Source organism: Spermophilus citellus (genome assembly GCF_964194105.1).
Source record: "Spermophilus citellus genome assembly, chromosome: 9".
In the NCBI taxonomy this organism is placed as follows: domain Eukaryota; kingdom Metazoa; phylum Chordata; class Mammalia; order Rodentia; family Sciuridae; genus Spermophilus; species Spermophilus citellus.
Genome location: NC_138191.1, coordinates 103910368 through 103933317, shown reverse-complemented (window position 1 = coordinate 103933317; position 22950 = coordinate 103910368). Strand labels below are relative to the sequence as shown.

Below are 22950 nucleotides of genomic sequence, written 5' to 3'. Positions count from 1 at the left end.
AGAAGGGCTGCATGATGTTTGCCCAAAATTTATTTTATAAGAAAAACTTTTCTGGTTAAAAAAAAGAAAGGAATAAAGGTATGAAAGGGACTGAGGCCTGGGAACAGTGTGGTAAGCCCATAGGGAAAAGGCCTGGTAGTAGGCATTCCTATACTTTTCTAAAGCCTGGGTACTTGCTTGAGGTGGGAAGGCAGGACCCCAGGAGGGGGCTATCCTCAGTGATAGTGATGACCACTATAACCTCTCGGCCAGGGTTCTCTGGTTTTGAGTAAGGGGCCCAAAGGCTCTAAACCCAGCTGTGAGAATGTCTTTGCTGGGCCCTGTCAAGGCCTCCAGAACCTCAGTGCCAGGGAAGATGGAAAAGAGAGGGAAAGGGTGGCAGAAAGAGAAAGACAGAACTGGTGATTGGGGATTCTGGGCAGTCCATGCCTCAGCCCCTGCAAGCTGATGGTACTGGGCATGGATCTGTGAGGTATGGGCCCCATCACATGGTGCTGACATAATCCGCGAAAGCCTGGGATGAGTCCCACGAGTCGCTGACCACGTGGCAGGTGGCCCGGAGCCGCCGGATAGCTTCCCTGGCTGTGACTGCATCCTGGTCCAGCCAGTTCTGGAAGAGACGCAGGTGACCAAAGGCTCCACGGCCCCAGCGCTCCAGCCGCTTGGCAAACTCCAGAAGCCCATCTGGCTTGATGCAGTTGGAACTAGTAGGGATGAGATAGATTAGATATCCAGGAAGCAATTCATCCCTGTTAGATATCCTGTGGTCCCATCCCTCCCTGCCCACTACCATGTACCTGATGTCCAGCTGACAGAGAGAAGAGGAAGAATCCTCTGAGAAAACATCTGCCAGGGCCAGCAGGCCAGCATTCCCTAGATAAAAGGGGAGAAGTGCCCATTACCTCTACCAAGAACAGGAATGTGGGTATTCCAACCTGACTCTGACCGGGAGAAGCCTAGCCTACCAGTTCCTAAAGCCCTAGCACATAAATGTTTATACTCCAACCTTCCTATTCCCAGTGGAAAGGTTTGTGTCTATACGTAGTGAGTTTCTAGGTCAAAGGCCTGGCTCCTTTCCCCTCTCCCTCCCTAGGGTCTGGTCCCCACCCAGGCGGTTCCCTGGCAGCCGAAGGCCCTTCAGTGTCGAGTTGCCCTTCATAGCAGTCACCATCTCAGGCAGAAATTGGGCTGGGCGCTTCTCAAACAGACGGCAGAAGGAGAAGGTAATTTCTGTCAAGAGAAATTAGAGTAAATTCTAATGGTTATATTAGGACTGGTGTTGCCCCTCCTGCCCCAGGTGGCCCTAGCAAAGTATGCAAACATTTTATAGAAACCCAGAAAGGGGAAGGAATTGTCCAAATCTGCAAGCAAGGCTGAAACTAAATAAGGATTTAAATGAGAGAGTAAGCCTAAATGTTACTGCATGTACACTTCCCCATTCACTTTCTTCTTTCCCTCTGTATCCACTGACCATCCTCTTTGCAGGTGTGAAAATTAGAGACAAGGTTATGAGAGACTGGCACAGCACCTTTATTTTTCCCCACCACCACTATTTCTGCCAAGCTCTGAAAAATAAGAAATACTTTTGGGTGAGATACTCTAAAAGTAATTTCTCAGTGTTTGCAGAGGAGGAGTTGAGTTTGGGACTTTCGAAGGAGGTTCATACAGGTTCTATGTTCTTTATAGTTGAGGATACAAGGTGAAGAAAAGAACACTGGTTTGCTCACTTAGTGAGACAGTGGCAGAACCACAATAAGAACAAAGATGTCTAGGTTCTGGAATAGGAACTCACCTTGAAGAGTCAGATTCTGTAGCAAAAAGAGCACCTCGCTCTGACAGTCAGCCAGATTCATGTCATGGAAGCTCAGCCTCTTCAGGGCTAGGTTGTACTCTGGATAGGAGACAGAGACCATGGGCCAACCTTAATGTTTCCAGAAAGCAATGCTAGATTCCTGCCTATACCTCTTCCACTGGCTGGATCCTACCTTTGAGTGTCTGCAACACAAGCCCAAAATCCTGGGGAGAGGCAAAGGTGGCACTATCCAGGGACAGCTGCTGCAGAGAACCTGAGGCCTTCAGAACAGAGCAAAGTAGTGGGGCTGGCTGGGCGCCTCGTGGAAATCCCATCTCCAGCTGCTCCAGACAGTTTTCTAGATGTGATAGGGAGAGAAGATTCTTACTGGTCACGTCTACCTTTCTCCCGTAGCAGGGCCCATTCCATCTTTAAGGTATTCACTAAGAAAATCATTTATCTACTTGGCCTTGAGTTTCAGAAACTCTGCTAGGTTTTGGGAATAAAGCACTCAATAGGAGATTTGGCCCTTTCCCTCATAGAGCTTTTAGTCTAGGTAGACTAAACCACTCAGACACATCCAGATAAAATAGGGTATGTACTGTTGGGGGATAAAAGTCATAGAACTAAGGGAATGTGTAGCAGGGGGACCTAAACTGATCTGAAGGTCAGTTTGGTTCTTGGCTCAACTATGGCCAAGGTCACTCTTCTGGGTTTATGGTGGTCTGGGCTCTGTCTAGCCCAAGGTTATCTTACAGAACTGTAGCCTCCAAAGAGGAAACAGATTACAGCTCAGCCAGGAGTGAGTGGAAGCTGATCTGGAGTGGAGGTCCTCCTCTCCTCCCCACACAAATGCACATGCATATTTTTGTGGAGATATGTGTGTGCATACACATGCAGTACTTCACCTGGTATCTCCTCATCCCCAACTATGTGGTTAGGGGGCCCTGCATTCCCTGGCACTGCAGGGTTGTCCCGTTGGCTTGGGTGATCAACACGAATAGAGAGGACCCGCAGCAAGGGCAAGGCTCGCACAATGGCACGTGTCAGCTCCAGGATGGGCAGTGGTGAGAACAGGTCACTGAGATGCAGGGCACGGAGGCGACATCCAGCCTGGCCTGACAGGGCCCGCAGGCTGTCCAGCAGGCGGAAGATGTTAGAACCCAAGCCTACAACAGGAAAGAGTCATGGGGGAGTGTCAATAGAGTTAACATTTAGAGACATTCAAATATTTCCATTACTACCAAATCCAATTTTTAAAAACAACTTGTCTCTCAATTATTTATCTATGTCTTGCTTTTTCCTCAGGGAACCAGCAAACTGATGCCTACTGGGCTATGCCCTCAAATATCAGGGCAAGTCACAAAACGCAAGAAAAAAATATGGCAGGTGGCATGTACTAGCAGCAGAATGCCAGGTTCAGAGAGCAGTAAAGGTTTTCAGATTTCTGGGTTCCAAGTAGTTTTTTGAAGAAGGCTGGCCTTAGATAAAATTTTAGACAAAGAAGGTATAGCCAAGGGTTACAGCTAGAAGGCAAGGAATGACTTTGAAGGCTTCTCTGGCTAGATGGGGGCTCAGGAAACTGAGATCTAAAGGGTGGGACAGTAGAGTCCATGTGAGAAGTCCTGAAAGCTAGGCTGAAGAGGTGGTTTGCTCTCCTATAGACCATTGGGAACAGGTATAAACTGAGTAGCAGAGTAACAGTGATCCAAAAGAGAATACATTAGAGACTCATTGAGTGGGATTGGGATGGAGAAAGATAATCACATCTACATTGGAATGTAGCTCAGTGGTAGAGTTCTTGTCTAGCAGGTTCAAAGCTCTGGATTCTATCCTTAGCACAGGAAGAAACTAAAATGAAATCCATGTTCCACAGAGTAAATAGGACCCAGAAGGATCCTTGCAATCTGTTCCCTTCCGGACTATGCTGATTACTATTGATTTGTTTATTTATCTAAGCTTTATCCAGTAACTAAGTATGCGATGAGATTTTTTTTTTTTTTTTTTTTTTTTTGCGGGGGGCGGGTGTTAGACACTAGTAAGCAGCACATGTGATGGAACTGGGAAAGTAGAGTATGATGAAAGTACAAAGGTTTGGATACCTAACACCTAGTCTGCCTTATTATCAGTAAGGGCTTTCTAGTTGAGTCCTAAAGAATAAAGGAGACAGGCTAAGAAAAGAGAGAAGAGTGGTTGTGGCACAGAAAGGACATATAGAAGGTTAAGGAGTAACAGGTTCTAAGAACTAAAAAATACTTGTCACAGAGCTAGGGTTGTGGCTCAGTGGTAGAGTACTTGCCTAGCATGTGTGAGGCACTAGGTTTGATTCTCAGCACTGCAAATAAATAAATGAGCAAAATACCCACCAATATTAAAAAATTTAAAAATATTTGTTATAGCTGGGTATGTAAAATATAAGAGAAGCATTCAAGATAGAACTATAGAGGTAAGCAGGAGCGAAGACATGAATGATTCTTGAAGTAAAGTATGGGTATGTTCCATGGAAAGGTTTTTAGATAACTGAAAAGTCATTCAAATCTGCAAGTTTAGAAGAATCCTTGTGCTGCAGTACACAAGGGACTATAGAGAGGAGAACTGTTGAAATGAAACCCGGAATAATGGTAGCCTGAATGAAGGATGTAGGGGTAGAGAAATAAATGGATTTGAGAGAAAAATGGGAACTGATGACCAAATATATATGTAATGGAGGCAGAATTCTGGTTTCATTGTACAATTAAGCCAACTCTGATATCACTGAGAACATAAGATTAATATATAGAAGGTACATCCAAGGTTAGACATGAATAAGGTGTTGTCAGTTTGATACATGGGTCTAGAAGCTGATGGGGAAGATCTGGGTTAATTCATAGAATGAGGAATCATTGATAGTTGGCCACTGAAGCCACAGGAATGGATGAAATTGTCCTGGAAGGATGTGTAAAGTGGGAGAACTGTGAGGAACTCAGAACATTAGTAGCATTTGGAGAGGGAAAACATTTGGATTGCTGAGGTAGTGGAAATACTTCACAAAGAAGATTATTAATAGCAATTGCTGCCAAGATACATGTAAGATGGAGATTGAAAAGTATACATTGCATCTAGTAACAAGGAACTTGGTGATCCAGGTCCTTTACAATATACGTGGAGATAGTACAAGTGACTAAATTTGTGTTGAGCAGGAGAGAATAGGGGGTAGTTAAGAGGATATAGATGAAGAGAGATACAGTGGTAGTTTTTGGTGGGGAGACAGTGAAAAGAAGGGAGGCAGCATAGAATGGTTAAAAGCATAGGATTTTTTGGGGAGTGTACTGGGGATTAAACCCAGGGGTACTCAACCCCAGAGCCACATCCTCAACCCTGTTTATAATAATCCTTCTGCCTTAGGCACTTGAGCTGCTGGGATTACAGGCGTGTGCCACCACACCCATCTTACTCATAGGATGGTTATTAGGATTAAATTGTTATATTGAGGATACTTGAAATATGTCAAACATACTAAATAGTATACAAAGGTTATTACTAAGGCATTTAGAAGGAAGTTCCTCTAAGAAGTTGGGAGAAATGGGTCCAGAGTGCTAATGGAAGAATTAGTCTTAGTGTTTTTCACCTCTTCCATTATGGTGAAGGAGAAAAGGATGAGAGTTTATGGACTAGTTAAAACTAAGCTGAAGGAGTTCAGGTGTGATGGCTTCTATATTCTTTTTGTGAAGTAGGAGGGAAAAGAGGAAGGGCTTGGAAATGGCAGAGTAGGAATGGGAGCTGCTATTACAAACTGCGTTCTTAAGAAGGTAATGCCCATGAATGTAGGCACCATGTGCACAGGTGTGTGACTTTTCTCCAGCAGTGGGTAGCAGCATAGGCTGATTGCTTTTTTTAGCCAAAGTTGATGTTTTACTAGCTGAGCACAGCAGGTGGGAAAGGACTGAGGACTGCCTTGCTATTTGCTGGTCTTATTTAAAAAAAAAAAAAAAAGTGTCCCACACCACGTCTAGACAGATGCTTCAGTGTGACTAGTGGGATCCAAACCCTGGCTGGTTCTGCATACATTTTATTTTCCCACTTGCCTTTGGAATGCTTCCGGATCTAACCGACTTGTCTCACATTCCTCAGAATCCCTGCTTTCAACAATGAGTCAAGCCTACAGACCTCATGCTCCTCTCTTAACAATGACAATCTGCTACCATTTTGTTTTTATTGGGGGTTAAACCCAGACACATTCTACTACTATATCCCCAGCACCCCCTGCTCCTTTATAAAGCTTTGAGACAAGGCCATTAAACTTGGAATCCTCTGCCTCAGCCTTCCAAGTTGCTGGAATTACAGGTATGTGTCAACATGCCCAGCTTGCTACTGTTTTTGCGTTTGCCTTTTGCCCCCTGTGAAGCATATTGAACTACATTTCCAGCTTCCTGATCATATTCCCAGTTTCCCCTAGGGATTAGGCACACAGCTAGTGCTGCTGGGAGATCCTAGCCCAAACCTGCCCCTTCAGAGTGCTCACCATTGTAGGAGAGTGTGAGGCTCTCCAGAGACACCCAGGAACTCAGCAGGTGGCATAGTGTCAGAGCTGCCTCCGTGGAGAGAGGAACTGTGAATAACTCCAAGGTGGATATGCTGCGGAATCGTTGGGAGGCCTCCAGTGCTGGAAGCCCTATGCAGCTGGGATCTGATCCATCCAAAGCTCCGCAAGCTACTTCCCCAATCTCCATTTCTTCACCATCCTCTTTCTCACCAGCCACAATAAAAACAAAGTCATACAGGTCTTCAGACTCTGCACCAGACCCCTGACGGGTGCGAGCACCCTTCTTTCCTGCAGCTCTCTTGAAACGCTTTAAGGGCTTAGGTTGTGGGGCTGAACTAGCTGGACCCCGTTTGGATGAGGATGTGGAAGAGGTGGCAGAGGAGGTGGTAGCTGGAGCAGAGGGTGGCCGCTTGGTACCAGGGGCCTCATGGGAGGTGGCTGGAGGGTGCAGCTCCCTCTTAGGGTCTGTCCCACCTGTTGTGAGGCTCTCCTGTGTGCTCCTGCGAGTTACCCGAGTGGCAGTTGCAGCTCTAGGCATCTGCTTGGCTTCACTCTTACGCCGGGTGGCCATGAGGGCTGCAGCACATCGCTCAGCAGCATCCCGGCGAGGCCTGCGTGAGCCAAGCAATAGGGACCCTTCATCGCGGGATGGGGCCCTGCCTCGGGAGGCCTCTCCACAGAGGCGGCAGGGTGGGCCACCAGGGCCTGGCTGCCAGAAACCAGCACTCATGGTGAGGATAAGGATGAAAAGGGCTGACTCAGGCACAGGCCAGGAGTACAGCGACACTTGGCTGACAGCCCCATGGTGAATAAGCTGATGTAACAGCTGCCGAAGTGACTGCTGAGCAGCCACATCAGAGAAGAGCAGGTGGCGGAACTTGAGGGTGTGCAGGGAACTGGCCAGGGTCTCCAGAACCCTGCGGTTGGGCTCAGCCACTAGCTCAGTTGCACCCTGCAGCATGTTACAGATGGTGAGCTGTCGGACATGGCGGGAGCTGTGCAGAAGAGGTGAGAAGCGCTGGTCACAAAGACGCCTATCGGAAGACACATCAATGGTCCCACGTAGAACATGGGAAAAAAAGGCCTCCATAAACTTGGCTCGCCAACAGGTAACACTCTGAAAGCAGAAAACATGCCAGACAGCCATGATACTAAGAGTGCAATCCATGAAATTTATCCTAATTTCCTTCCAATAGCAAACTACTGAGCACTTACTGAGCCAGGCAATGTTCTACATGATACAAATTAATTAAATCACATCTTCGAAGTGTGTAGTATTACTATTAACCTCATTTTATAGATAAGAAAACTAAGACATTACAAAATAAATGAAAGGAGCACTTTAGTCAGGCACAGTGGTGTACACCTGTAATCTCAGCTACTCAGGAGACTGAGGCAGGAGGATCAGGACCTTGGGGCCAGCCCGTGTAACTTAACACCCTGTCTTAAAAGGGGCTGAGGATGTAGCTGAGTGGTAGAGTGCATCTGGGTTCTATTCCCTGTATGGGGGCGGGGATGGGAATTAGCTTTCCTGTAGAATAAAGTATGTTGTGCTTGCCCGAGGAACAGAATAATTTTATTTTACTGTAGGCAAATCAAGTTGAAACTATTTTTGATGGTTTCCTGAAACTTTTGATGCAGGAATGCGTGTATGTGTGCTGGGGACTGAACTATGGGCCTCAGACATGCTAGGCAAGTGCTCTACCACTGAACTATATCCCCAGCCCAGAGTCATTTTCTTTTCATCATTTGAACTAAAAATCTAAATTTGGGGGGGGGGGGCACCAGGCACAAAGGGATTATCACTGGTAGTGTTATCACTGGTAAGTAGAAATCAAGATCTGAGCCCTAGCTGGGGATGGTGACACATGCCTGTAATCTCAGCAACTTTGGAGGCTGAGGCAGGAGAGTCTGGCAAGTTCAAGGGCAGTCTGGGCAACTTGGCACGACCCTGTCACAAAGTAAAAAAGGGCTGAGGGTGTAGCTCAGTAGTAGAATTCCCCTGGATTAAATCCTTAGGACTATATACACAAAAATTTGAGCCCAGGAAATCTGACTTCAGAGACCATTCTTTCTTTCTTTTTTCTTTTTCTGTTTTTTTAACACAGGGTCTCTCTAAGTTGCTGAGGCTGGCTTCAAATTTGTGATCCTCCTGCCTCAGCTCATGAGTAGCTGGGCTAACGGGTATGCCACCACTCCTAACCAGACACCATTTTTTTTTTTTTTTGCTGTATTGTCTCACAACTCACTCCTAATTGTATCTAGAACCTGACTGCATCTTTCCGATCTTATCACCACTAGTTTTGGTTAGCTCCTTATGATTATACACTTGACCACTTTATTAGCTTCCTGATTACTCTTCGTTCCCTTAATCCCTTCCCAAACTATTTTGCATGAGCCCACTGAAGTCCTCTTCATGAAATACTACTTCAAATGTATTATTCTGTTTTAAAATCCCAGTAGTTCCTTACAATCTAAAATTGCTTATGGCCTAAGCTGAAGCTGGCTTTGAACTTGTGAGTCTTAGCCTCCAGAGTTGCTTAGATTACAGATGTGCACAACTATGCTGGAGTTAACATGTCATTCTCTTTTTTTTTTTTTTTTGGTCCCAGAGGTGCTTAGTCACTAAGCCACATCCCTACCTTTTTTTATTTTTTGAGACAGGGTCTCACAAAGGTGCTTTGAACTTTAAGCTTCTATAAGGCTGTTTAGTTTTGGGATTTCTCTACTTCAGTTTAAACTGTTGTACACTGTTCCATGGTGTTTGATTTCTTAGCCTTGTAGATGTCTTAACTAAACGAGAAATTCCTGGTGAGAAGAATCAAATCTTAGATTTGTTTTCTCCAAGACAAGTTATTTACTTTGATGGACATGGAACTTCATCATTCTTTTTTTTAAAAAAACATTTTTTTTAGTTGTAACTGGACATAATACCTTTATTTATTTTTATGTGGTGCTGAGGATTGAACCCAGGGCCTTGCACGTGCTAGGTGAGCATTCTACCATTGAGCCACAACCCTAGCCCCCATCATTCTATTCTGATATGGGATTTTCAACCTTTGGCATATATAAGAATTTCCTACAGGGCTGGGGATGTGGCTCAAGTGGTAGCGCGCTCGCCTGGCATGTGTGCGGCCCGGGTTCGATCCTCAGCACCACATACCAACAAAGATGTTGTGTCCGCCAACTAAAAAATAAATATTTAAAAAAAATTCTCTCTCTCTCTCTCTCTCTCTCTCTCTCTCTCTCTCTCTCTCTCCCCTCTCTCATTCTCTCTTTAAAAAAAAAAAAAAAAGAATTTCCTACAGAACTTTTTTTTTAACCCGCCCCCACAACTCAAAATTCATATGTCAGGTATCCAAACTTGGTGATTCTATATGGAATATCTGAGGTAAGGTTCAGGCATCTTTTAAAAAAAAAAAAAAACTTGCCCCAGATGACTGAAGTGTGTCAGAGATTAGGAAGGACTTCTGCCTAATTCAAAAGGGCACTCTGAGACAAAGATGGATACCTATCCCCAGAATTTCTAACTAAAGACCATCACTAAGTCCTCATCCAATCCCAATGCAGGGGGAAGCCTGCCAAATTCAACATGGATCCCAGCTGTGACTATAGTGTTGACCCCTTTCCTTCTGTTTGATGTGGATACGGTCACCTACTTCATAAAAACTGTAAAATACAAAGTAAATGTTACTGCTGCTGTAGCTAAAGCAGCTAATTGCCCAGATGGACTTGCTTAACAGCAGGGTCCTTATTCAGCCCAAAGCAAAGGCAGTAAGGGCCAAAGGTTCCCAAGACCAAAAGTCAAAACACTTCTATTTGATTCTTACTCTACCATCCATACACTCCTCCATATCTGAGTAACCACCCAATTAATGAGGTTTTCAGCAGGATGTAGGCCTCTACTCTCCTCTGGCAAGTGTCATTACTTTTGCCCTAGCCTCTGCCTGCTGTGATACTAATTAGGAATAACTTCCTCATGCTTGAGGTACCTGTGGCAGTAACAGAGAAGGTCCTTGTTCACCAGCAGCATGGTATTAGGAGCAGGAAAAAATAGCTGGAAACTAGATCTCTGCTCAGCATCTTTTTGTCTTTTGATGGTACTAGGGCCTTATTGTATGCCAGTCAAGTGCTCCACCACTGGTATACATCTCTAGCCCCCCTGCTCGGTTTTGAGTGGAGGTAGAAGAGTATTCCTAAGTCTTTCGGGTCCTATCTTTCCCACAGATTTGCTGGTCCACATGCACAGTCTTGAAAGACAGTGGCAGGTAACTATCAAGGCTTCAACTTCACATGAGATAGATATAAAATCTGGACCTTTACAAGATACTATGGTGGTTTCTGCATAAAGTGCATGGGGAAATGTAGGTTAGGTAACTACTAAATATTTACTGACACGTTAATGACTAATGAAGACAATGGTAAAGAATATTTGCAGGCTGGGGCTGTAGCTCAGTGGTAGAGCACTTGCCTAGCACGTGAGGCACTGGGTTTGATCTTCAACACTACATTAAAAAAAATTAAAATACTTGCAACTGGAATGCCTCAAATATAACTGCAATGAGAATCATGACAGTGATAGGGAACATGCTCTCTAGAGCCAGAGTCCTTCAAACTTGAATTCTGGGTCTGCCATTCACTTTAGGCATTATAGGTACACATAATGGTAGGACTCATTGTCACATATTCGTATATGCCCGAGTAGGCAAGCTATTTCACTGAGGTCTTTTTGCCTTTGTTATCTGTAAAGTGAAGGAGATAAATATAACAATGTCATAGGGCTGTTGTGAGGGTTAAATGTGTAAAGTTAGCTATCTCAGTGGCTTCTTTGTCATGAATTAATCCATAAGCAAAGAACAGTTCATGGTATTTTATTCCACCACCATTTTTTAAATATTTTATTTTAGTTGTAGTTGGACACAATACCTTTATTTAATTTTTAAGTGGTGCTGAGGATGGAATCCAGGGCCTCGCACATGCTGACCTACAATTCCAGCCCCTCCACCACCACTTTTTGGAAGAATCTGTGTTAAAATGTCAAAGCTGAAAAATACATGACTTGGACCAAGTTATTCATTTTGTGAACTATAGCTCAGACAATGCAAAGTGATTTAAACACTTTGTTTTGTGGGAGGGTAAGGGAAATGAGGCACTGCCAATGAGAAATGAGAAGTGACACCTGCTCACCAACACAATAATGGTCAATTCTCAATGGGCTGGCAGCTCAGGCACTGGTGGGGAAGGAGGTAGCATGTGTACAAACTAGGGAGGGCTAATTTTTCTGTTTTTTTGGTACCAGGGATTGAATCCATGGGCACTTAACCACTGAGCCACATCCCCAGCCCTATTTTGTATTTATTTAGAGACAGAGTCTCACTGAGTTGTTTAGCACCTTGCTTTTGCTGAGGCTGGCTTTGAATTCATGATCCTCCTGCCTCAGTCTCCTGAGCCACTGGGATTATAGGCATGTGCCACTGTAGCTGACTTTTTTTTTTTTTTTTTTTTTTTAAAGTCAAGGTCTCACTATGTTGCTCTGGCTGGTCTTAAACACATGGACTCACAATTCTGCTTCAGCCTCCCAAGTAGCTGGGATTATTTATAGGTGTGCGCCACTTCACCCAGCTACATAGTTTTTTTTTAATGGATTTTTTTTTTTGTGTGAGGGGGTGTTGGTACTGGGGATTGAACTTAGGGGGCCATTTACCATTGAGCTATATCCCCAGTCCTTATGAAGTTGCAGAGGCTGGTCTTGACATATTCCTGCTTATCCTCCTGAGTTGCTGGGGTTAAAGGCATAAATCACTGCATTAAATATTTTCTTCTGCTAAATTTTTAGAGCCACCAAATGTTCATAAGCTTGTAAAGAGAAGTTTTGTTTTTGGAAAGATAAAGAAGCAGACCAAAAAGTCATGTGTAAACTAACTCTAGAGTATATATGTACATGTGAATAGTTATATACATTTTTTTTTTTTTACAACATTGAGACAATTTTGAAGTTTCAAATGCTGGATTTTTTTTGACCACTACACCAGTTTAACCCACAGAGGTACTCTACCACTGAGCTATACCCCCAGCCTTTTTATTCTTTATTCATTTTTTTTTTTTTTTTTTTTGGTACCAGGTATTGAACTCAGGGGCACTTAACCACTGAGCCATTCTCAGCCCTTCTTATTTTTCATTTTGAGACAGGGCCTCAGCCTCCTGAGTTGATGGGGATTAAAGGCATGTATCACAGTGCCCAGCTATACCACCACATATTTAAATATTTAATTTTTTTTTTTTTAGTTGTAGATAGGACACAATATCTTTATTTTTATGTGGTGCTGAGGATTAAACCCAGTACCTCACCCATGCGAGGCAAGTGCTCTACCACTGAGCCACAACCCCAGCCCAGTATTTAAATATTTTTAAAATTATATTTGGTTTTCTTTTTTGGTTTTATTTTTTTCCTTGGAAACTGGGTCTCTTTTGGAAACTATGTGCTCAGGCTGGTCTCAAATTTTTGGGCTCACATTCTGCTTCAGCCTTCCAAGTAGCTGGGACAACAGGTGTGTGCCACCATGCCCAGTTAAACATTTTTAGAATGTGATTTTAATATAGATGTACCTTATTAATAATTCACCTAATATTGTTTTTAACCATACTGAGGATTGAACCCCAGGGATACTTTACCACTGAACATGATTCTCCTGTTTTAACATCCCAAGTAGCTAGGACTCCAGGTGTGCACTACCATGTCCATGTTTGAACTTGTAATCCTCCTGCTGCAGCCTCCTGAGTCTCTGTGATTATAGGTATGCACTACCACACCCTGTTTACTTTCCTTTTTTGTTTTTTTAAACATCAGTGGGACTAAATGTTCACTTTATTGGAGATTTTTGTGTATTTTATGATTTGTCCAGATCTTTTCTATTTATTTGTTTATTTTTGGGGTATTGGGGATTGAACTCAGGGACACTCAATCACTGAGCCACATATCCAGCCCTATTTTATATTTTTTAGAGATAGGGTCTTACTGAATTGCTTAGTGCCTCACCATTGCTGAGGCTTGCTTTGAACTCACGATCCTCCTGCCTCAGCCTATTGAGCTGCTGGGATTACAGGCATGTGCCACATGCCTGGCAATTTTTAAATTTATTTTTGCTGTACTGGGGATTGAAGTCAAGGACTTGCACATGCTAGACAAGCATTCTACTATGAGCTATATCCATTTTTCTTTTTGTGGTACCAGGGTTGAACCCAGTGGCACTTAATCACTGAGCCACATCCCCAGCCCCCCTCCTTTAAAAATATTTCTTTAGTTACAGATGGACACAATACCTTTATTTTATTTTTTCATGTGGTGCTAGGATTGAACCCAGTACCTCACGCATGCTAGGTAAGCACTCTACCACTGAGCCACAACCCTGGCCCCCAGCCCCTTTTTTAAAATATTTAGAGACAGGGTCTCCCTGAATCTCTTAGTGCCTAAGATGCTGAGGCTGGCTTTGAACTTGTGATCCTCCTGCTTCAGCCTCCCAAGTGTGGGAGGATTTACAAGTGTGCGCCATTGTGCCCGGCTGCTTTTTTTTTTTTTTTTAGTTAAGGTTTTACTAAATTGCTCTAGTTGTCCTCAAACTTGTGATTCTCCTGCTTTAACATCCCAAGTAGCTAGGACTCCAGGTGTGCACCACCATGTCCACCTTCTAAAACTTTACTTTTTAAATTCTATTTGGATGTTTTCTTTTTCTCTGCATCCTTTTGTTTTGACAATATTGTTTATTTGCTTTATAAATTTTGTTTATGGTGTTGGCCTTTTATGTGGTTAAATTAGTCCATATATTCTTTCCTGGGGCTTCAAACATGTTAGACAAACGCTTTATCACCTGAGCTACTCCTCCAGCCCCATATTATTTTTCTTTTGCCCATTTAATAATTAGCACTCTGCATTTTGAGATTAGAAACTGAGTCACCTTTATTATTTTTTAGTTGTTTTGTGCTTTTACTTATTACAATTTAATCTTTAATCAAATAGAAATTATTTGAGCATGTTGAAAATGAGGCTCTAAATTTTTTCTGAATGGTTAACCAATTGCTAAAGAACCATTTATTGAATCACCCTTCATTTCCCCACTGCTTTATTACCAGTGTATCTACTGTATCATACAGATCTATGCACACTAGTACTCCATAGTTTGAAATACTTCTTTTTAAAAAAGTTTTTTAGTTGCAGATGGACACAATACCTTTTTTTATTCATTCATTTTTATGTGGTACTGAGGATCACCCAGTACCTCACACGTGCTAGGCAAGTGTTTTACCACTGAGTCACCATCCCAGCCCCATAGTTTGAAATATTCCATTTTTTAAAATAATTTTTTTTAGTTGTAGATAAACATAATACCTTTATTTTTATGTGGTGCTGAGGATCAAACCCAGTACCTCACACGTGCTAGGCAAGTACCCTACCACTGAGCCACAATCTCAGCCCCACAGTTTGAAATAGTCTTGCTTTTAAATGATATATTGGACCTAGCATAGGTTCTCAATAAGTGGTGATTTTTGTGTGTGGTTCTGGGGATCAAACTTAGGATGTTGCACACAATAGGCAAACACTCTACCACTGAGCCACACCCCTGTCCTTGATAAGTGTTTCTGAGTCATGAATAAGTAAGATGAAAGTTGCTGTCATGCAGAAAACATCTGGAATAGATCTGCTCCAAGCCAGGACCTCTGCCTAAGTAACTTTTATATCACTAAGCTCAGGCACCCTAAATGTTCTGAAATGCTTTGAGCCAAGAAAACAGGATAACAAAATTTTTTTCAGGCATCTTGAGATAATGTTGAATAAAGAAAGTCTTCACCCAGTTATCCTACTCCTCAGCATATACCCAAAGGACTTAAATCAGTATACTATAGTGACCCAGCCACATGAATGTTCACAGCAGCTGTATTCACAATAGCTAAGCTATGGAACTAACCTAGGTGTCCCTCAGTTGATGAATGGATAAAGAAAATGTGATACATATACCCAATGGAACATTACTCAGCCATAAAGAATAAAAGTATGGCATCTGCTGATAAATGGATAGAACTGGAGACTCTCGTGCTAAGTAGTGCTAAGTAAAATAAGCCAATCCTAAAAAATCTAAGGCCTAATATTCTGATACGTGGATGCTGACTCACAATGTCTGTGTGTGTGTGTAGGGGGGTTCCACTGGATTGGACAAGGGAGAATGGGAATGGGAAAGATAGTAGAATGAATTGGATACAGCTTTCCTATGTTCATATGAATACATGGCCACTGATAACTCCACATTATGTACAACCACAAGAATAGGAAGTTATACTCCATGTATGTATAATATGTCAAAATACATTCTACTCTCATGTTTAAGTAAAAATTTTTTTAAAAAGCCTTCTCTAAGAGAAAGATATTACAATATTCGTCACCTGCTGGTTAACCATACTGCTTGTGAAATACAGGGACAAAGGGAATCTGATGTTACTGAAAGATGGCAGAAAGCCATTACTGTTTTCTACTATTCTTACATACACTTCTTTTCTTCATAAGGCCTAGTATCTGAGGATTTTGATGGGCCTCAGTGTCATTACGCTGAATACCAATGGTTTCAGTCCAGATATGGAAGTGAAAAAACTGAAGGATATGGGACTGAATGTTACTGAATCCAGTGCAGCACCAGAAATTTAAAATTAAATTTCCAATTTAAATCTCTTTGTCATTTGGCCTCATTAATCAAATAAATTTCAGCTGCAATACTATTTTCTAAGAAAGACTTTTTTCCTTTACCTCCTTCTTCCTGCTTCCTTGTTTCATAGCAGTATCCTATCATCCCTGATCTATTTGTAGATTTCCCCACAGTTCAAGATGAGGAACTATGTCTGCACTTATGACAGCTAGGTAAGATCTGGTATGTGTGGGGGCTGGGGTTGTGGCTCAGTGGTAGAGTGCTTGACTAGGACAGGTGAGGCCCTGGATTTGATCCTCAGCACCACATAAAAACAAATAAACAACAAATAAATAAAGGTTAAATTCTTAAAAAAAAAAAAAAAAAAGAAAACATCTGATATGTGGTAAGTTTTAATAAATATTCATTTAAGCTAGATCATTTCTGTCACTTAATCATGAAGCAGCAAAAGATAGTCTGCTTAAATAAAAACTCCAATGATTTATATCTGAATCAGCAAATAACAGAATCTCAATGTTAAAAGGAATGCTAAAATTCATCCTGTCCAACCCCTTTTATAATGCTGAATTCCCTATAAAACACCCTTATCTAGTAGTTATCCAGATACTTTTTTAATACTTAGTGATGGGAAGCTTATTATCTCTGTAATTTGCTTGTTTCATCACCAATTTTACCTTTAATTTGGTAAAAGTGTGTCGTTCTCTAGCACATTCATCCAGAACCAGTCTATTAACCCCTTTCATGTGATAGCATTCATGTATTTCAAGATGGTGCATGTTTCCCAAGTTGTCTCTTTTTCAGGAATAACATCTTGTCTTCCAAATGTGCCTCACACAATGTGCTTGATTTCTTTCTCTATACTCCAGGAATAGATACCCTGACCATTACAGAGCCAGGCAGGACTATGGTCCCCCTTGTGTTTCAGCCTATATTATATTTACATTAGTTCACACAGCTCAGGGTATAGTCATTATGAATGGCTTCAGCACACTGCTGGCTAAAGCCCCTTATATATGTTTCTGTGGTTTTTTTTGGTACTGAGGATTGAACTTGGGGGCACTCAATCACTCAGTCACATCCCCAGCCCTGTTTTGTATTTTATTTAGAGACAGGGTCTCACTGAATTGCTTAGCACCTTGCTTTTACTGAGGCTGGCTTTGAACTTGCAATCCTCCTGTCTCAGACTCCTGAGCTACTGGGATCACAGGCGTGTGCCACTGCACCCAGCAATATTTTCTATATAAACTGCTTCTAGCCCAGACTATTTTATTCTCTACCCTTGAGGCCACACAATTAGAAATTTTTGGATTCATTCAAGAATTGGTTTGTTCTGTTAATTACATTTAATTATTTGACCACTATACCAACTCTGTCCAGAACTCTAGGAATTCTGGCTCTGTCGTCTGTTGTGGTCATATCCTTTCCATTTTTGTGTCCTTTGGTAACATGGTGGGCAAACAATTTAGTGGCAAATGCCAAATGGGCCAAAACTTGTGACAAACCATCTGAGCCCTCATCCCAAATCCATTTCATCCCTTTCCCTGAACTCTACCAGTTCCCGGCTTGTGTTTACATGCTGTTCCTGTTTACATGCTTGTTTACACGCTCTGTAATTTGCTTGTTCTTCCTGTGGAAGATTAGGCTAGAGTTCTACCTGGTACCTTAACTTACTTCCAAACTGGAAGGCCTTGTCTTCATCAGCTCATCCCACAGACGACGCCAGATAGCCTGAGTGGAGAGACCTGTAGACAGAAATAGCACAATTACTTGGCTGCTTGCTGGCCACCATGAATGAAGTACATCAGCCTTTCATGTTGTCCTCCGGCTTCACGAGTAATATGACAGAGTGGTTAAGAGCACTGGCCCTAAAGACAGGCTGCCAAGGTTTAAATATTAGCAAACTATACTGTAGCTGTATGATGTTGGGCAAGTTGATTTCTCTATACCTCAGTTTCCTCATCTGTAAAATGTAATTAATAATTTCACAGCATTGTTGAAAGGAGTAAATGAGTTAATGAATTTCTCTAGAATAATACTTGGCACATCAGAGTTAGATAAATATTAAGCAGTTAACAGATGTGTCCCAATGAGGAGAGGCAGCTTGGTAAAACGGACCATAAAAGATTCAGAATATCTAGGGTATAGTCCTAGCTTTGGTATTAATTATGGTGTGCCTGTATTTCATTTTTATCAGAATAACAGAGATCGTATACTTGTTCTATGTTTCACAGGACACTGCAGGGAATCATAAGAAAGTAGGAATGAGGGAACTTTTTGAAAAGCATAAAGTTCTATGCAGGCATCAATGTATAATATTTACCTGAAGAACATCAGGGTACCATGTTCACAATCACTTACTGAGAAAGAGACAGAAATATACTCACCTTTCTTAAGGGCAGTTTCCTCAATCCTCTCCAAGTAATATATATTGAGCAGAGGTAAGATGCTTTGAAGTATTGGGCCTGGGAGGGCTACAAAAAACAAAACACAGAAAGTTTACTTTTCCCTCCCCCCAGGGTTCCAAGAATTATATACTCTATTAGAAAGGAAAGCAGAAGAGTAGACTTCTCATATGATACATGGAACCTGGAAAAGCTAACTTAAGTCTCGTCTAAACTCTGGTCCACGTATCTTCAGTCACTCAGTTGGCAGCTGGAATTTCAGGGGTAAGAGTGCGATAATCTCACAAAACACGCTGATATGATCATTTAGGAGCTGGTCAGTTCACTTGTACACAAGCATAACAAAAACATTCTGCATTCAAAAGATCCTATTGAGGCTAGCATGCATGAAGTCCTGGGTTCATTTCCACTTCACAAAAAATATCCTACTGAATATGTGTGATAAAAGCTTCTTCACAATCTTCCCTACTAACTTGAGCTCCCTGCTTTGCCACCTATATTTCAGTCACATTAAATTACTTTTTAACCTATTCATATTATGCTGCTTTCTGCCTCTGTGCCTTTGTCATACTGTTCCCTCCAACAGGAATGTCCTTGCCACTTTCAGGGAATCAACCAATCATCTTTCCACTGTCACAAGTCCTTTATTAACTTTTCTGAATTCCCTTCCCATGGACCACAATTCCCTTACAGACTGACCACTTCCATCCTTTGGGTCACTGCTATAACCTGAACTAGTACTTTTCTATGAAGAATAAAGACAATCTCCTTACTCTAAATTTACTGTGCCAGGTCTGGTGGTGCATGCCAGGAATCTCAATAACTCACAAGGCTGAGGCAGGAGACTGCAAGTGCAAGGCTAACCTGGGCAACTTAGTGAGACCCTGTCTCAATAAGGGCTGGGGATGTAACTCAGTGGTAGAGCAGCATAGAACAACAACAAAACAACCCAAACTGGCCTTGTCAGCTCTCTCTTTCTGGGAGGGATTGTAGTATAGCGTCTAAAGACTTTAGTCTCTAGACTTGGAACTGGGTGAAATCCTGATTGATTACTTAGTTAACTGTGAATTCTTAGACTATGTAACCTGGTTAAGCATCGGCTTCTGCAATTTTATTTTACTTATATTTTGTGGTTCTGGGAATCAAACCCAGGGCCTCATACTTGATAGGCAAATGCTTTTTCTACTACTAAGCCACATACCCACCCAGCTTCCTCAATTTTAAAATGAAGATCATAATGACTACTTCATGATATTATAAGATTAAATGCCTGGCCATAATAAACTCACTAAATACTGGCTATTAATATGTCAATATCATCTCTGTACTAGCAAGAACGAGTCTAAGATCTTGGAATATAATGGCTCTCGCCATTCCATGATCTACTTTTTTTTTTTTTTTTGGTACCGAGAGTTGAACTCAGGGGCACTCAACCACTGAGTCACATCCCCAGCCCTATTTTGTATTTTATTTAGAGATAGGGTCTCACTGAGTTACTTAGCACCTTGTTGTTGGCTTTGAACTGGAAATCCTCCTGTCAGCCTCCCTAGCTGCTAAGATTACAGGTGTGCACTACCCTGTCTGGCCCATGATCCACTTTTAATTTTACTTGTAAATAACTGAATCTTGAAATTCAAGAGTCTGAAAGTATTAATTCCCTACATTATTGCACTAATAGAGGCCATATCAACTATCATCTGGATTAACTACCCTTCTTGACTTCAGTCTCTCTCATGTCTTTCTGCATCCTAATCTTGGTGATAACATTCCCCTCTTCAAAACCCTCAAAGACTCTCTAATGCACTCAAAATTCAAAGTTTAAGTTTCGTATACTGACATTCAAGGTATATGCCTTACTCTACTTAAGTTTCTTCATACTACCTTTTCCCCATTGCCTCTACTCATGCCTCCTTTCACAAATCAGTGTTAAGTCTGCTACCTCCAGGAAGGCTTTTCTGGCTGTATCTTAGCTCACACTTGGGACTCAATCAGTAATAATGGTGAAGTCATGAACAGCAGAGGTGGGAGAAGGAAAGAGAGGAAAAAGGAGATTCAGGAAACTATCATCTGTTTGGGGAGAAAAAAGCAACATAGAAGTTCCTCCAGAGCCTTATCCCTTTTTCCTCAAATCTGCTCCCCTCTGTCTACCCACTCCTTCTCAAAGCCACAGAAATTTTCATTCTCTTATTACCCACAAACTCTGCTCCTCCCTTCCCCATTCTTCTTAAGCTAGGTTCTTCCTTGCTTCCTTCCAGGCTATACCTTTCTTTAATGCTTCCTCTTCCCAACTTGGAACTTTCATACTCAGTCTTCTTGCCTTCTAGCCAGAATTAGCATCCCAGAAGTTCTGGGCTGATGCAGATAGATCTTTCACATTCCCAGGACTTTTCTGAGTTCTTGCTCAGCTCCACTGATGCTTTTCTTCCATTCCCTTGGGTCAGCCTGATCTTTCTCAGCTGCTGGCACAGGGCCTCCACAATCCCCTCCCCACAAGGGATCTGAGGACTCCTTTACAGGAGGGAACTTGGGTCTCTTCAGGATTGGTGGCCCACTCCCACCACCAAGGGCCTCCCTGACCACTCTCCAAACTCCAGGGCCTTTTCCAGAGGCCACCTCTTCATGGTGTAACCCAAACCCCTACCCTGGGGCCCCAAGCCTCCACACCTGACCTGACCAGCGTCTTTCTCCTGGCAAAGATGCTGCCACCACCCCAGGGGCCTCCTGGTAAACCCCTCCCCCACACGCTCCAAGGCCCAGGGCCTCTTCTTCTCGGCACCCCCCCCCCTTGACCCCTGCCCTGTCCGGGCTCCCTGTCCTGGCCTGAGACCTCCTCACCGACTTCAGCCTGCCTCTGGACCCCACCCCCTCACACCACCAGTCTGTCAGGCCCAAGGCCTCTGTCGGGGTGCAGCCAGGCCTGCTTCGCAAGGCCCTCACTTTCCCCTCTCACTCTCTACTACCAGTCCTCACTGCTTCCCTCCTCAGAGGCCAAGCGGCAGCTAGCGGTACCCATCCCACAGCACTGTCTCCGCGTGCCCATCTGGTAGCATGCCTCCTCTCCGCCCCTACCAGGCCCACCAGCCCAACTAGTCGGTTTTTCCTTCCCAGACGCTCACCCTGGCGCCCCAGGCCGCCGGCCCACCCTCCTCCGAGGCTCAGCCCTGCAGCACCTCAGACCTGGAGCCTCTGTTCACTCGCGTTCGGACCAAGGCCTCTTGGCCGCGACGCGCCCCCTCCTATTCCAGCCCAGCAGTCGGGGCTCCCCAGGCCATCGCCCTGCCTGGGGCCTCCTTGGCCCTTCCGCCGGCAAACCCGCGAGCCTTCCTCGCTTGCTGAACCGCTCCAGGCCCCCTCCACCCGCTCTCCACCCTACCTAGCCGCTGAGGCCCATCCCTGTGGCCTCCGGTGCTCTCGGTTCTGCGGGTCACTCGATCGCTCGGTCAGTTTAGCAGAGGCCCCGGTCGTCGGTGCGCTCCGGTCAGCCCTGGGCGGTCAGACAGGCCGCGGGCGCAGAGCCTTTCGGCCTCTCCCCAGCCCCTAACCCTTGCTCTTCAACCCGCTGTTCCACCCACTCCCATCGGCTTAGCCTCCAAGTCTCGGCACCCGGCACCCGTGATGTGCCCAGCAGACACCAGAGGCCACAGGCAGTGAATCAGTTCAGGTGGCCCGGGGCCTGGCCTTCTTGCCTCGGGCCAGGCCTGCCATCCTCGGTCCCCTGCCCCTGCCCTGGTCGGCCAAAACACCTCTGCCCGTCGCTTCGACATCCGAGATTCTTCAGCTCGGTCTAGCCGGGTGTCAGTTCGGTGCTTGCGGCTCTGGCCCGTCAGTCCCGCCTCTGTCGCCCAAGTCCTGCCGGCTTTGCCCTAATCTGGGCCTCCTGGCCTCGCCCCCGGCGCCCCCCCGGCCAGGTCACCGTGAGGGTCCACTTGCTCATTTGGTCTCGGTCTTTACTCTGTCCAGCCCTGTCAGTCACAGAATTCAAGTTCCGACCCAACAATCTAGCTTCTAGTGCCCGAGGCTGGGCCTTGCCCGGGGCCTCCCGGCCTCGCCCCCTTCGCCCCCTGGCCGCTGGGCCGCCCCCGCTCGATGCCAGAGGTAGCCCCTCACCCCGCGACTTACCCCACACCCCGCTCTCCAGAACCCCCATATGGGCGCTCACCGCCCGCCCGCACAGCTCGAACAGGGCGGGGGGAGCGCTGGGGCCCGAGGCCGAGCTCTTCGCTGGCGCCGCCTCCCGGGACGTGGCCTCCATGGTCGTTGCCGCCGCTACCTCACAGAACCAGCAACTCCGGGCGCGCCAGGCCTCGGGCGCCGCCATCTTGGGGAGGTGCGCGAGCCCGAGGGTGGCACCCTCGGGCCGCCATCTTGAAAAGGTCAGCAGTTAGGACAGCTCCACGGGCGATATGGGTAAGAAAGGGAAATACGCTAGAGCAATGTCGAAAAAACTAGCACAGTTTCCAAGTCTCTTAGAAGCTAATCTTTTAAATAAACTCTTGTATCAGTAAACTTGGATCTGGAGTAACTAAGGGGGTGTTTCTTAGCAAA

General features: G+C 44.3%; 1 protein-coding gene across 2 annotated transcripts; it reads right to left on the bottom strand.

Moving 5' to 3' along the window:
- Positions 1 to 12: 12 nt before the first annotated feature.
- LRRC41 (leucine rich repeat containing 41) lies at positions 13 to 22949 on the bottom strand. Of its 2 annotated transcripts, none has more exons than XM_081307178.1 (10): positions 22525 to 22949; positions 18388 to 18474; positions 17675 to 17745; positions 6294 to 7431; positions 2701 to 2961; positions 1986 to 2150; positions 1793 to 1891; positions 1108 to 1230; positions 798 to 873; positions 13 to 704 (listed from the first exon to the last, which is right to left on the bottom strand). In XM_081307178.1, exons 1-10 carry the CDS (start codon positions 22721 to 22723, stop codon positions 485 to 487), a joined length of 2439 nt encoding a protein of 812 aa, XP_081163304.1. In that variant the 5' UTR covers positions 22724 to 22949; the 3' UTR covers positions 13 to 484. The 2 variants fall into 2 exon arrangements, with proteins under 2 accessions (XP_081163304.1, XP_081163305.1); XM_081307179.1 differs by lacking the exon at positions 22525 to 22949 and adding an exon at positions 21779 to 22472.
- Between the last annotated feature and the right edge of the window lies 1 nt (position 22950).